The sequence below is a fragment of the Mustelus asterias genome, chromosome 8, assembly GCF_964213995.1.
Source record: "Mustelus asterias chromosome 8, sMusAst1.hap1.1, whole genome shotgun sequence".
Lineage (NCBI taxonomy): Eukaryota > Metazoa > Chordata > Chondrichthyes > Carcharhiniformes > Triakidae > Mustelus > Mustelus asterias.
In genome coordinates this window covers 3,379,833-3,394,143 of record NC_135808.1, presented here as the reverse complement: position 1 = coordinate 3,394,143, position 14,311 = coordinate 3,379,833, and the positions used below count along the sequence as shown (strand labels likewise).

The window sequence follows — 14,311 nt, the reverse complement described above, 5'->3', positions numbered from 1 at the left end:
TGGGCCTTGTGATTGGGGACTCCACAATTAAGGGGACAGATAGGAGGGTCGGAACTAAAGGTAGGGACTCAGGGTTGGTGTGTTGCCTACCAGGGGCTGGGGTCCGGGATGTGTCTGACAGGGTATTCAGGACTCTTAGGGGGGAGGGAGATAAACCACAAGTTATTGTACATGTGGGGACACACGACATAGGGAGGATAGGGGAAGGGGATATTAGGCAGGGATTTATGGAGTTGGGGTGGAAACTAAAGGCCAAGACTGACAGAGTGGTTATCTCTGGACTCTTGCCTGTACCACGGGATAGTTTAGAGAGGAATAGGGAGAGGGAAGGTTTGAATTCATGGCTGAGGGGATGGTGCAGGAGGGAGGGGTTCAGGTACTTAAGCAATTGGGGCTCGTACTGGGGAAGGTGTGACCTCTATGAGAAGGATGGTCTACACCTTAATCAGAAGGGGACCAATATCCTGGGGGGTAAATTTGCTAAGGCCATGCAGGGAGGTTTAAACTGATTCGGGGGGGGGGGAGGGATCCTGAGTAGTGGGGCTGAAAGTGAGGGATGCATGGATGGGGACTGCAATGCACGGCATTGCAGAGGTGGGGTGGAGCAGGGTTTGAAATGTGTATACTTCAATGCCAGGAGTATTCGCAATAAAGTGGGTGAACTTGCAGCGTGGATCAGTACCTGGGACTTCGATGTTGTGGCTATTTCAGAGACATGGATAGAGCAGGGGCAGGAATGGATGCTGCAGGTCCCGGGGTTCAAATGTTTTAGTCGAAGTAGGGAAGGAGGTAGAAGAGGGGGAGGGGTAGCATTATTGGTCAGAGATTGTATCACAGTGTCAGAGAGGAGGTTTGATGAGGACTTATCTGTTGAGGTAGTATGGGCGGAGATTAGAAATAGGAGAGGAGAGGTCACCCTGTTGGGAGTCTTTTATAGACCTCCTAAAAGTTCTAGAGAGGTTGAGGAAAGGATTGCGGAGTCAATCCTGCTTAGGAGTGAAAGTAATAGGGCAATTGTTATGGGGGATTTTAACTTGACTAATATTGACTGGAATTGTTATAGCTCTAGCTCGTTAGAGGGGTCAGTTTTTGTTCAAAGCGTGCAGGAAGGTTTTTTGACTCAGTATGTAGACAGGCCAACTAGAGGTGAGGCTATATTGGATCTGGTGCTGGGAAATGAGCCAGACCAGGTGCTAGACTTGGAAGTTGGTGTGCATTTTGGTGATAGTGACCACAATTCGGTTACGTTCACCTTAGTGATGGAAAGGGATAGGCATGAACCTCGGGCCAGTGGTTTTAGCTGGGGGAAGGGTAATTATGAGGCTATTAGGAGAGAATTAGGAAACATAGGTTGGACTAGGAGATTACAGGGACTGGGAACGTCCGACATGTGGAGTTTTTTCAAGGAGCAGCTACTGCGAGTCTGTGATAGGTATGTCCCTGTCAGGCAAGGAGGAATTGGTAGGGCTAGGGAACCGTGGTGCACCAAAAAAGTTTCTTTGTTGGTTAAAAAGAAAAAGGAGGCTTATGTTCGGATGAGACGTGAGCACTCGGGTAGTGCACTAGAAAGCTTTAGATTGGCTAAGAGGGAGTTGAAGAGCGAGCTTAGAAGGGCTAAAAGGGGACATGAGAAGACTTTGGCGGATAGGGTTAAAGAGAATCCTAAGGCGTTTCATAGGTATGTCAAGAACAGAAGGTTGGTTAGGGCAAGTTTAGGGCCAGTTATAGATGGCAGAGGGAAGTTATGTGTGGAACCGGAGGAGATTGGTGAAGCATTGAACCAATATTTCTCTTCGGTGTTCACGCAAGGGGACATGAATATAGCTGAGGAGGACACTGGGTTGCAAGGGAGTAGAATAGACAGTATTACAGTTGATAAGGAGGATGTGCAGGATATTCTGGAGGGTCTGAAAATAGATAAATCCCCTGGTCCGGATGGGATTTATCCAAGGATTCTCTGGGAGGCAAGAGAAGTGATTGCAGAGCCTCTGGCTCTGATCTTCAGGTCGTCGTTGGCCTCTGGTATAGTACCAGAAGATTGGAGGTTAGCGAATGTTGTCCCATTGTTTAAGAAGGGGAACAGAGACTTCCCCGGGAATTATAGACCGGTGAGTCTCACTTCTGTTGTCGGCAAGATGTTGGAAAAAATTATAAGGGATAGGATTTATAGTTATTTGGAGAGTAATGAATTGATAGGTGATAGTCAGCATGGTTTTGTGGCAGGTAGGTCGTGCCTTACTAACCTTATTGAGTTTTTTGAGAAAGTGACCAAGGAGGTGGATGGGGGCAAGGCAGTGGACGTGGTATATATGGATTTTAGTAAGGCGTTTGATAAGGTTCACCATGGTAGGCTTCTGCAGAAAATGCAGATGTATGGGATTGGGGGTGATCTAGGAAATTGGATCAGGAATTGGCTAGCGGATAGGAAACAGAGGGTGGTGGTTGATAGTAAATATTCATCATGGAGTGCGGTTACAAGTGGTGTACCTCAGGGATCTGTTTTGGGGCCACTGCTGTTTGTAATATTTATTAATGATCTGGATGAGGGTATAGTTGGGTGGATTAGCAAATTTGCTGATGACACCAAAGTCGGTGGTGTGGTAGACAGTGAGGAAGGGTGTCGTAGTTTGCAGGAAGACTTAGACAGGTTGCAAAGTTGGGCCGAGAGGTGGCGGATGGAGTTTAATGCGGAGAAGTGTGAGGTAATTCACTTTGGTAGGAATAACAGATGTGTTGAGTATAGGGCTAACGGGAGGACTTTGAATAGTGTGGAGGAGCAGAGGGATCTAGGTGTATGTGTGCATAGATCCCTGAAAGTTGGGAATCAAGTAGATAAGGTTGTTAAGAAGGCATATGGTGTCTTGGCGTTTATTGGTAGGGGGATTGAATTTAGGAGTCGTAGCGTTATGTTGCAACTGTACACAACTCTGGTGCGGCCGCACTTGGAGTACTGTGTGCAGTTCTGGTCCCCACATTACAGGAAGGATGTGGAGGCTTTGGAGAGGGTGCAGAGGAGGTTTACCAGGATGTTGCCTGGTATGGAGGGGAGATCCTATGAGGAGAGGCTGAGGGATTTGGGATTGTTTTCGCTGGAAAGGCGGCGGCTAAGAGGGGATCTTATTGAAACATATAAGATGATTAGAGGTTTAGATAGGGTGGATAGTGATAGCCTTTTTCCTCTGATGGAGAAATCCAGCACGAGGGGGCATGGCTTTAAATTGAGGGGGGGTAGTTATAGAACCGATGTCAGGGGTAGGTTCTTTACCCAGAGGGTGGTGAGGGATTGGAATGCCCTGCCAGCATCAGTAGTAAATGCGCCTAGTTTGGGGGCGTTTAAGAGATCCGTAGATAGGTTCATGGACGAAAAGAAATTGGTTTAGGTTGGAGGGTCACAGTTTTTTTTTAACTGGTCGGTGCAACATCGTGGGCCGAAGGGCCTGTTCTGCGCTGTAATGTTCTATGTTCTATGTTCTATGAAAGGTTGGAGAGATTAACTTTGTGTCCATTGGAGTTTAGAAGAGTAAAGTGCAACTTAATCAAAACCTTTAAGATCCTGATGGGGTTTTGACAGCATGGATGTGGAGAGGATGTTTCCTCTTGTCAGAGATTCTAGAACCAAGGGTCACTATTTAAAAATAAGGGGTCACCAATTTAAGACAGAGATGAGAAGAAACCTTTTCTCTCAGAGGGTGGAACTTTCTTCCTCAAAAGGCAATGGAAATATAGTCTTTGAATATTTTTAAGATGTGGAGATGCCGGTGTTGGACTGGGGTAGGCACAGTAAGAAGTCTCAGGTTAAACTTGATTACCTGTAAAGATTCGCATTCCAACCATTATCTTGCAGTTGAGTCTTTGTCTATATATGAACCCAACTCTCCACTCAGCTGATGAAGGAGCAGCGCTCCGAAAGCTTGTGATACAAAATAAACCTGTTGGACTTTAACCTGGTGTTGTGGAATATTTTTAAGGCAGAGTCTTGATTAACAAGGGGCGAAAGGTTATTGGGGTTAGGCAGGAATGTGGGGTTAAGGTTACAATCAGATCAGCCACGACCTTATTGGATGGCAGAGCAGGTTCAAGGGGCCGAGTGGCCTACTCCCAATGCTAGTTCGTATATTTGTATGGCAAGAACAAATGTTTGCCCAATCTGGCAAAGCCACCTCCCTCCCAGTCCAAACGTGCAAGTGAGGAATTATTAACAAAACAACCTTCCATCAGAACCGGTGTACAGGAAAAAGAGTCACTTGGCTGCAGCAAAGTTTTTTTTCCTCCAGTAAAATGCAGTCAATGGAGGATAGTTACATCAGGCAAAATAATAATCGGTCCCTGTCCCTTTGAAATAGTGCGGTTTCTAGGTGGGATTGACAGGAGAAATCAAGCAATCATCTCCATTCTAGCGAGGACGTGTGTGGTCAGTATAATTATAATCATCTCCATTCTACTCAGAATGTGTGTGGTCAGTATAATTATAATCATCTCCATTCTACTCAGAATGTGTGTGGTCAGTATATAATAATAAACTTGGTTTCAGCCTCCAGCTATTGTCTCAGTTGTAAAAGTGTAAAATGACCTTTCATGAAACACCAATTAAGCCTCAGCTAGAGTATGGAGTCCGATTCTTGGCATCAAACTTTAGAGAGGATATTGAGGCCTAAGGGCTGAGCGGTTTACCAGGGTGAGGAACTTCACTTACACGGTGGGGCTGAGGAAACTGGGGCTATTCTCCTTAAACGTAGAGGGGTAATTTGATAAAAGTGCTCAAGTCTTGATAGGGGGTTGTTATAGACTAAATAAAGATTAACTATGTCTAGTGGCAATTAGAGGTTACAGATTTAAAACGATTGGTAAAACAACCAGAGGCGATATAAGGGAATCCATTTTTAAAAACAGCAAATTGCTGTGATCAGAAATCTGGCTGAAAAGATGGTGGAAGACAAAATGGCCATTTTGTTTTAATAAAAGGATTGGATAAATCTATTTCAATTAACATTTTCAGGACTGTGGTGAAAAGAGTAGGGAGGATAATTGGATTGCAAAGTGTCAGTACAGGCACAATGGGTTGAATGGCCTTCTTCTGTACAGCATCACACTACAGATATGAACCAGTTGGTGCGAACAAGGAAGCTGGTGCATCTTTGAAATAGTACAATGGTGTTGAACAACAGTTAAAAGCATACAGGGCTGATCAGAATAAAATCCCACCATCTACAGGTGCAGTATCTCATGTGGGTAGAAGTGAAGGGGAAATTTAAAATGCAAAAACAGTCTTTCAAGAAGAGCTTTCAAAGGGATCTTGCTAAACAGGAACAGCAAATTATTGGCTGCTTGTAAATAAAATGCTTAATAATGTCAGTTATTATATACTGCTGTTATTTTGGACAGATCTCTGTGTCCAAAAATGTTAAAAATACAATAGTCCAATCTCCCATTCTGTAAACAACACGGAGTCAATGTCACAACACAAACACTGCTAGTGTTTTGCGTACACGTTGCAACATGCGAGTGTGTCTAAGACTCTACAGAAATCAAAGATCCTGCACTTTAAAACTGTTGCAAAATTGAGACCTTCTTGTTGATGTTTTAGAGACAGAACCCGACAGTAAACAGGAAAACACCAACTCCAATCTATCTTTATGTTGATTAATGTCAGACTGGTTAGGCACATTGCAACTAACCTCAGGCAACCGAGCTGGGGCAACCTGGAATACCTGTGACTGTTGCTCATTCATCACTATTGGAAGGCCCATAGGTGCAGAATGAAGGATTGAGTAGCATTGACACATGGCAGCAATTTTAACCCAAACCACCCTTGGGGAATCAGTATTGAATGGGTCACTGGTTTCACACCTCGCCTAATTTTACCCTCCGTTAATCTTAACGGTGAATAATATTAGGCTCCAGGTGACTTCCAATGAACAACACAGTTTCACAGTTGGGCTATGTCTGAACTCTTCCTTCATCCACCTCTAACCTTTCCATCATCTTCACTGCCGCTACCAGGATATTGCCTGGTTTGGAGGGTATTAGCTATGGTGTTAGATTAGCTATTAAACTCTTGGTTTGTTTTCACCTGAACATTGAGGCTGAGGGGCGACCTGATAGAAGTTTATAACATTACGAGAGGCATGGATAGAATGGATAATCGGAGTCTTTTTCCCAGGGTAGAAATGTCAATTACTTGGGGTACATAGGTTTAAGGCAAAAGGGAGAAAGTTTAAAGGAGATGTGAGAGACAAGTTTTTTTTTTGCACAGAGGGTGGTAAGTGCCTAGAATGCACTGCCAGAGAGGGTGGTAGAAGCAGATACAAAGCAATGTTTGAGAGGCATCTTGACAGATACATGAATAGACCGGGAAAAGAGGGATACAGACCATGTAGCAGCAAAAGTGCTTGAGATTAGAAAGGCGCAGTGACAGCGCAGGCTTGGTGGGCCGAAGGACCTGGTTCTGTGCTGTACTTTGTTCTAGAGATTGATGGTGTAGTGGAAATATGGCTGGACGAGTAATCAGCACAGGCTAATGTGCTGAGGACATGAGTTCAAATCCCACCATGCCAGCTGGTGGAATTTAAATTAAATTAATGAATCCAGAATATAAAACCAGTGTCAGTTACTATCATTGATTATTGTAAAAACCCATCTGGCTCACTAATGGCCCTTTAGGGAAGGAAATCTGTCACCCTCACCCGGTCTGGCCTACATCTGCTTCCAGATCCACTGCAATGTGGTTGACTCTGAAATGGTCCAGCCAGGTTAGTTCAATGGCAATTAGGGATGGGCAGCAAATGCCTGCCTTGCCAGCGATACCTATATCCCAGGGGTGGCACGGTGCCACAGTGGTTAGTACTGCTGCCTCACAGCGCCAGGGACGCAGGTTCAATTCCCGACTTGGGTCACTGTCTGTGCAGAGTCTGCATAAGTTTCCTCTGGGTGCTCCGGTTTCCTCCCACAGTTGGAAAGACATGCTGGTTAGGTGCATTGGCCATGCTAAATTCTCCCTCAGTGTACCCGAATAGGCACCGGAGTGTGGCGACTAGGGGATTTTCACAGTAACTTCATTACAGTGTTAATGTAAGCCCACTTGTGACATTAATAAACAAACTTTAAAATCTTCAATAAAAACAGAAACTTCACCCTTATGCCTCAACATCGCACTCCCTCAATCACCTGAAGCACCAGCATGAAGGTCTTGCGTGATTGACCTTGTCCATTCCGTTTCCAAAACCCCTAGCTCTTGGTCCTAAAACCTACATGTAACAACAAGCACAGCCAAGCAGCACTGTCAATCCCTCTCCACAGTGAAGCCCATCATTCCAGACCATCCACACAACCTGGCCCCATCTGGAGTAGGTACCACAGGACACCATGGATCCAAATGAGGGCACAAGTCACAGGCTATCAAACTAGGAGGGAAAAAGAAGTGAGATGGGGTGATTGGAAGGGTAGAGAATAAATAATAGAGGACATAGCAGATGTACCAAGTTCCATCAATCCAGCTATAGAATGAGGCACTAATTCCATGTGATTCCCAATCTGATTCAGGCTACATAAGTCTTTCTGTGGAAGGAGGAAAATGACCGTGTCACAGACTGCAGAAGAAGGGGAGGAATAAACCAACGACTAAGAGCAAGAACTGAAACTCTCCATGCAGGTCGTGAGAGATAACCATCAAAATAGGGGAAATAGCCTGTGCTGATTACTCGTCCAGCCATATTTCCACTACACCATCAATCTCTAGAACAAAGTACAGCACAGAACCAGGTCCTTCGGCCCACCAAGCCTGCGCTGTCACTGCGCCTTTCTAATCTCAATATAGGGAATAGGGAAAATTGGCCTAATCGCCAGTCAACGAAAACCATTCAGTCACCAGTTTGTACTGACAGACAATCCATTCGGTAACGTGGCTACAGTACAGGATCCTACTAGTCAAAGAGGATATTCCTGTTCTACCGAGTTCCTCCCCTTCACAGATCGACAAGTGCACTTTATGCATCATCACTCAGTGTCACTTGGGAATGAATCGTGATAGATTCTGCCCTCAAGCTCTACTCAAAGGCCAAACCTAAAAAAGTGTCTCAACAACTAGGTTTCTATCTAACCAAGCAGGAAACAGTAAACATCAGCACAGAAATCAGTGCTTTTCAAATTGAGGGAACATTTCAAGGATATTTCAAGGAGGAATTTCAAGCCAGCAATGTCAGTGAAGATTTCAGGTCAGATAAAGCACAGCTTCCCCCTCTCTCATTCCACTGGGAAAGCTCCCCTTCTCGTCACTGAAATAGTGACTATGGATCTTTTACATTCACCCAAGCAGGACTTCAGCTGAAGATCTCAGCCAAAAGACGGCACCTCAGACAGTTCAGCCCTCCTTCTGCACTGTGCTGACCTAGCTTATTGCTCATCTACCCAGAGAGAGACTTGAACCTTCAGTCAAGAGCTCGAGAATCAAAGAATGGTTACAGCACAGAAAAGGCCATTCAGCCCATCTTATCTGTTCTGGCTCTCTGCAAAAGCAACGCATTGAGTGCCATTCCCTGCAGGTGTGCAATTCTTTTTCTTCTTCAGATAATGATCCAATTCACTTCTGAAAACCTCGACTGATTCTATCCCCCCATCACACGCCCAGGCAGAGAAGTCCAGACACTAAACACTAAAGAAATCCTCATGTCGCCATTTCTTCTTTTGCCAATTACCTCAAATTGGTGTCTTCCCTTTCTTAATCCTTCCAACAATGGGTTTCTCCATGTCTACTCTGTCCAATCAACCCATGATTTTGAATACCGCTATCAAACCTCCTCTCAGCCTTCTTTTCTCCAAGGAGAACAGCTTCTTCAATCTATCCAAGTAACGGTAGCACAATCTATCCAAGGCACGGTAGCACAGTGGTTAGCACTGCTGCTTCACAGCTCCAGGGTCCTGGGTTCGATTCCCGGCTCGGGTCACTGTCTGTGTGGAGTTTGCACATTCTCCTCATGTCTGCGTGGGTTTCCTCCAGGTGCTCCGGTTTCCTCCCACAGTCCAAAGATGTGCGGGTTAGGTTGATTGGCCAGGTTAAAAATTGCCCCTTAGAATCCTGAGATGCGTAGATTAGAGGGATTAGTGGGTAAATATGTGGGGGTACATAGAACATAGAACATTATAGCGCAGAACAGGCCCTTCGGCCCACGATGTTGCACCGACCAGTTAAAAAAAAAAACTGTGACCCTCCAACCTAAACCAATTTCTTTTCGTCCATGAACCTATCTACGGATCTCTTAAACGCCCCCAAACTAGGCGCATTTACTACTGATGCTGGCAGGGCATTCCAATCCCTCACCACCCTCTGGGTAAAGAACCTACCCCTGACATCGGTTCTATAACTACCCCCCCTCAATTTAAAGCCATGCCCCCTCGTGCTGGATTTCTCCATCAGAGGAAAAAGGCTATCACTATCCACCCTATCTAAACCTCTAATCATCTTATATGTTTCAATAAGATCCCCTCTTAGCCGCCGCCTTTCCAGCGAAAACAATCCCAAATCCCTCAGCCTCTCCTCATAGGATCTCCCCTCCATACCAGGCAACATCCTGGTAAACCTCCTCTGCACCCTCTCCAAAGCCTCCACATCCTTCCTGTAATGTGGGGACCAGAACTGCACACAGTACTCCAAGTGCGGCCGCACCAGAGTTGTGTACAGTTGCAACATAACGCTACGACTCCTAAATTCAATCCCCCTACCAATAAACGCCAAGACACCATATGCCTTCTTAACAACCTTATCTACTTGATTCCCAACTTTCAGGGATCTATGCACACATACACCTAGATCCCTCTGCTCCTCCACACTATTCAAAGTCCTCCCGTTAGCCCTATACTCAACACATCTGTTATTCCTACCAAAGTGAATTACCTCACACTTCTCCGCATTAAACTCCATCCGCCACCTCTCGGCCCAACTTTGCAACCTGTCTAAGTCTTCCTGCAAACTACGACACCCTTCCTCACTGTCTACCACACCACCGACTTTGGTGTCATCAGCAAATTTGCTAATCCACCCAACTATACCCTCATCCAGATCATTAATAAATATTACAAACAGCAGTGGCCCCAAAACAGATCCCTGAGGTACACCACTTGTAACCGCACTCCATGATGAATATTTACTATCAACCACCACCCTCTGTTTCCTATCCGCTAGCCAATTCCTGATCCAATTTCCTAGATCACCCCCAATCCCATACATCTGCATTTTCTGCAGAAGCCTACCATGGTGAACCTTATCAAACGCCTTACTAAAATCCATATATACCACGTCCACTGCCTTGCCCCCATCCACCTCCTTGGTCACTTTCTCAAAAAACTCAATAAGGTTAGTAAGGCACGACCTACCTGCCACAAAACCATGCTGACTATTACCTATCAATTCATTACTCTCCAAATAACTATAAATCCTATCCCTTATAATTTTTTCCAACATCTTGCCGACAACAGAAGTGAGACTCACCGGTCTATAATTCCCGGGGAAGTCTCTGTTCCCCTTCTTAAACAATGGGACAACATTCGCTAACCTCCAATCTTCTGGTACTATACCAGAGGCCAACGACGACCTGAAGATCAGAGCCAGAGGCTCTGCAATCACTTCTCTTGCCTCCCAGAGAATCCTTGGATAAATCCCATCCGGACCAGGGTAGGGCCTGGGTGGGATTGTGGTCGGTGCAGACTCGATGGGCCGAATGGCCTCCTTCTGGACTGTAGGGTTTCTATGATTCTATGAACTAAACTTCCTCATCCCCGGAATCTTTCTTATGAATCTTTTCTGCGTGCTCTCTCTAATGCCTTCACATCCCCTTCCCAGAACTGGACACAATAGCAAAAAGAAGGGTTGTGGGGGTTGGAGGAAATTATAGAGATATGGAGGGTTTTAGGGCCTGGATGATTTAAAGAGATAAGGAAGATTGTAGTGGATGGAGGAGAATACAGACATACGCAGTGGTTTGAGAGATAGGAAAGGTATGAAGAGCTAAAGGAGATTGCAGATATAGTGAAAATTGTCAGGGCTGGAGGACTTTACAGAGGTAGGAGGCAAGGTGGGAGATAAGGAGGATTGTTGGGGCAAGAGGATACCTTAGGTCCAACTGGTAAATTTGGTATTGTACTTTTTTAAAAAATGAATACATTTTTTGGTGGGGGAATCAGATTTTTCTAAATACGGTAGAAAGCTTCACAAAACGTTGGTATAAAGGAAAATTATCTGAGCTAATAAACTGCTTTGGGCTCTACTCGTTCTTGGGATAATCTCTCCACACTGCAACTTGCCCAGTGTTTCATTTCAACCCATGATATGATATCACCTTTTAAATCTCATGGGCTGACTTACAGTCCATCAGCTCCCCCCCCCCCCCCCCCCCCCCCCCAACCACACACACACTTGCCAAATTTGCTGAGACTAAATTCCAGTCGAGCTCACTCATTAGCAGCCGGGGTCTCAATGCACATTCTGCAACCCGACTCCCATCCCCCCTTCAAGAGACGAAAACAGTTCAGGTTGCCAAAGTGAAGGGGCTGCTTCTCAGGTTACAGCCCTACAGGGGAAGGGTGGCAGGGATTCAGGGAATCCTGGATGGGTCTGCGGGAATAAATCAGGTCAACACGGAAGGAGCCTTACTTACCTCGTTGATGAAGCCTTGCAGCATTTTGAAGTCCCCTGGGCTGTCGAACAAACCGTGCACCACAATAACAGGCTTGTAGGACTGGGCTGCTTGGAGAGCCAGCGCGGCTGAGACGGCGAGTACAGTCCAGGCGAACATCTGGCTACGATCCTGAGACAGGAACAACCAAACTCAACAAAAAGAAACGCTGGCTGATTCCCCACTGCTGCATCCAGTGCCCCGTCCCCAACCCCCTCTCCGTGGATAAACCCCCCCACCCTCCGGGTGCAAATCCTCAGCTGATTTGCAAGCCCGCACTCCTGTCCATTTCCTCCCCTTCCCCGTGTCAATTACAGCTGAAACTGACCAGAAAGACTGCGCGCGCGTCACCCACCATAGAATGTCACATCCTGCTTTCCCTAGCAACCGTGCCGGCGTCCCTAACAACCGTGCATTTCACTTCCCCCTTCCCTGCTTTCCCCTTCTGGAGTAAGAGTTTTTTTTACACACATCTTTATTTTATTAAAACAGATTTCTAAGTTTTAACAACACCAGGTTAAAGTCCAACAGGTTTATTTGGTAGCAAATGCCATTAGCTTTCGGAGCGTTGCTCCTTCGTCAGATGGAGTGGAAATCTGCTCTCAAACAGGGCACAGAGATACAAAATCAAGTTACAGGATACTGATTAGAATGCGAATCTCTACAGCCAACCAGGTCTTAAAGATACAGACAACGTGAGTGGAGGGAGCATTAAGCACAGGTTAAAGAGATGTGTATTGTCTCCAGACAGGACAGTCAGGAAGATTCTGCAAGCCCAGGAGGCAAGCTGTGGGGGTTCCTGATAGTGTGACATAAACCCAACATCCTGGTTTAGGCCGTCCTCATGTGTGCGGAACTTGGCTATCAGTTTCTGCTCAGCGACTCTGCACTGTCGTGTGTCGTGAAGGCCGTCTTGGAGAACGCTTACCCGAAGATCAGAGGCTGAATGCCCGTGACCGCTGAAGTGCTCCCCAACAGGAAGAGAACAGTCTTGCCTGGTGATTGTCGAGCGGTGTTCATTCATCCGTTGTTGTAGCGTCTGCATGGTTTCCCCAATGTACCATGCCTTGGGACATCCTTTCCTGCAGCGTATCAAGTAGACAACGTTGGCCAAGTTGCAAGAGTATGTTCCGTGTACCTGGTAGATGGTGTTCTCACGTGAGATGATGGCATCCATGTTGATGATCCGGCACGTCTTGCAGAGGTTGCTGTGGCAGGGTTGTGTGATGTCGTGGTCACTGTTCTCCTGAAGGCTGGGTAGTTTGCTGCGGACAATGGTCTGTTTGAGGTTGTGCGGTTGTTTGAAGGCAAGGAGTGGGGGTGTGGGGATGGCCTTGGCGAGATGTTCGTCTTCATCAATGACATGTTGAAGGCTCCGGAGGAGATGCCGTAGCTTCTCCGCTCCGGGGAAGTACTGGACGATGAAAGGTACTCTGTCCACTGTGTCCTGTGTTTGTCTTCTAGAATTTTCTTCTAGAATCCCTTCTAGAATCATAGAAACCCTACAGCGCAGAAAGAGGCCATTCGGCCCATCGAGTCTGCACCAACCTCAATCCCATCCAGGCCCTACCCCCATATCCCCACATATTTACCCGCTAATCCCTCTAACCTACGCATCTCAGGACACTAAGGGGCAATTTTAGCATGGCCAATCAACCTAACCCGCGCATCTTTGGACTGTGGGAGGAAGCCGGAGCACCCGAAGGAAACCCATGCAGACATGGGGAGAACATACAAACTCCACACAGACAGTGACCCGAGGCCAGAATTGAACCAGGATCCCTGGCGCTGTGAGGCAGCAGTGCTAACCACTGTGCCACCTTGCCTAAAGGGTCACTCATTTAAGATAGTGACGAGAAGAATTTCCTTTCTCTCAGAGGGTGGTAAGTCTTTAGAACTCTCTTACCCAAAAGGCAGTGGAAGCAGAGTCTTTGAATATTTTTAATTTTTAATTGTGTCTTTGCCTATACATGCCGTGTTTGTGAACCCACCTCCACTCACCTGATGAAGGAGCAGCGCTCCGAAAGCTCGTGATTCCAAATAAACCTGTTGGACTTTAAGCTGGTGTTGTGAGACTTCTTACTGTGTCCACTTCAGTCCAACGCTGGCATCTCCACCTCATGAATATTTTTAAAACAGAGGTGGATAGATTATTGATTAACATGGGGGTGAAAGGTTATGGGGTGGGGATACAGGTATATGGGTTGACGTTACAATCAGATCAGCCATGATCTTTTTGGATGCTGCAGCAGGCTTGAGGGGCCGAGTGGCCTGCACTTGCTCCAGTTGCTAATTCGTGTGTTCATATACTTGTCTCATTTTGAAATACAGACCCATTATTTTCTGGGGGAAGTGGAAGGAGAGTGCATGGGTAATTATGGGGGTGCGGGTGGTGTACATCTTTTTCTTCTGTTCTGGGGATTAATTGCAAAGTGAATCAGCTCATCTGACTTTGGGCCTTCAACAGAGAACAGCCATCCACATCTAAACAGTGCATTTACAATCCAGCTCACTGCACTGCTGCATAAGTGTCTTGCATTAGAATATTACCAGGTTACATGTGTGTACATTTTTCATTGATTTTCAGTATAAACGATTTTCTGTTGAAGGAAGTGGCAGCTGTTTTACAGTAATTCAAAATTATTACT

The 14,311-nt window shown here is 46.0% G+C and overlaps 2 protein-coding genes across 5 annotated transcripts in view; one reads left to right on the top strand and one right to left on the bottom strand.

Annotated features, from left to right (window-relative positions):
- The window catches only part of LOC144496761 (lysosomal thioesterase PPT2-A-like), a 44,201-nt gene extending 32,198 nt beyond the window's left edge, over positions 1-12,003 (bottom strand). For all 4 annotated transcript variants that reach the window (XR_013498422.1, XR_013498423.1, XM_078217287.1 and 1 more), the window contains exon 1: positions 11,646-12,003. Coding sequence is in view for 2 of the 4 variants with exons in the window: in XM_078217287.1 (XP_078073413.1) it covers positions 11,646-11,783 (138 nt within the window). In the remaining 2 variants the exon portion in view is untranslated. The remainder of the gene's footprint in view (positions 1-11,645) is intronic.
- Positions 1-14,311, top strand: part of LOC144496746 (butyrophilin subfamily 1 member A1-like) — a 284,881-nt gene that overhangs the window by 135,655 nt on the left and 134,915 nt on the right.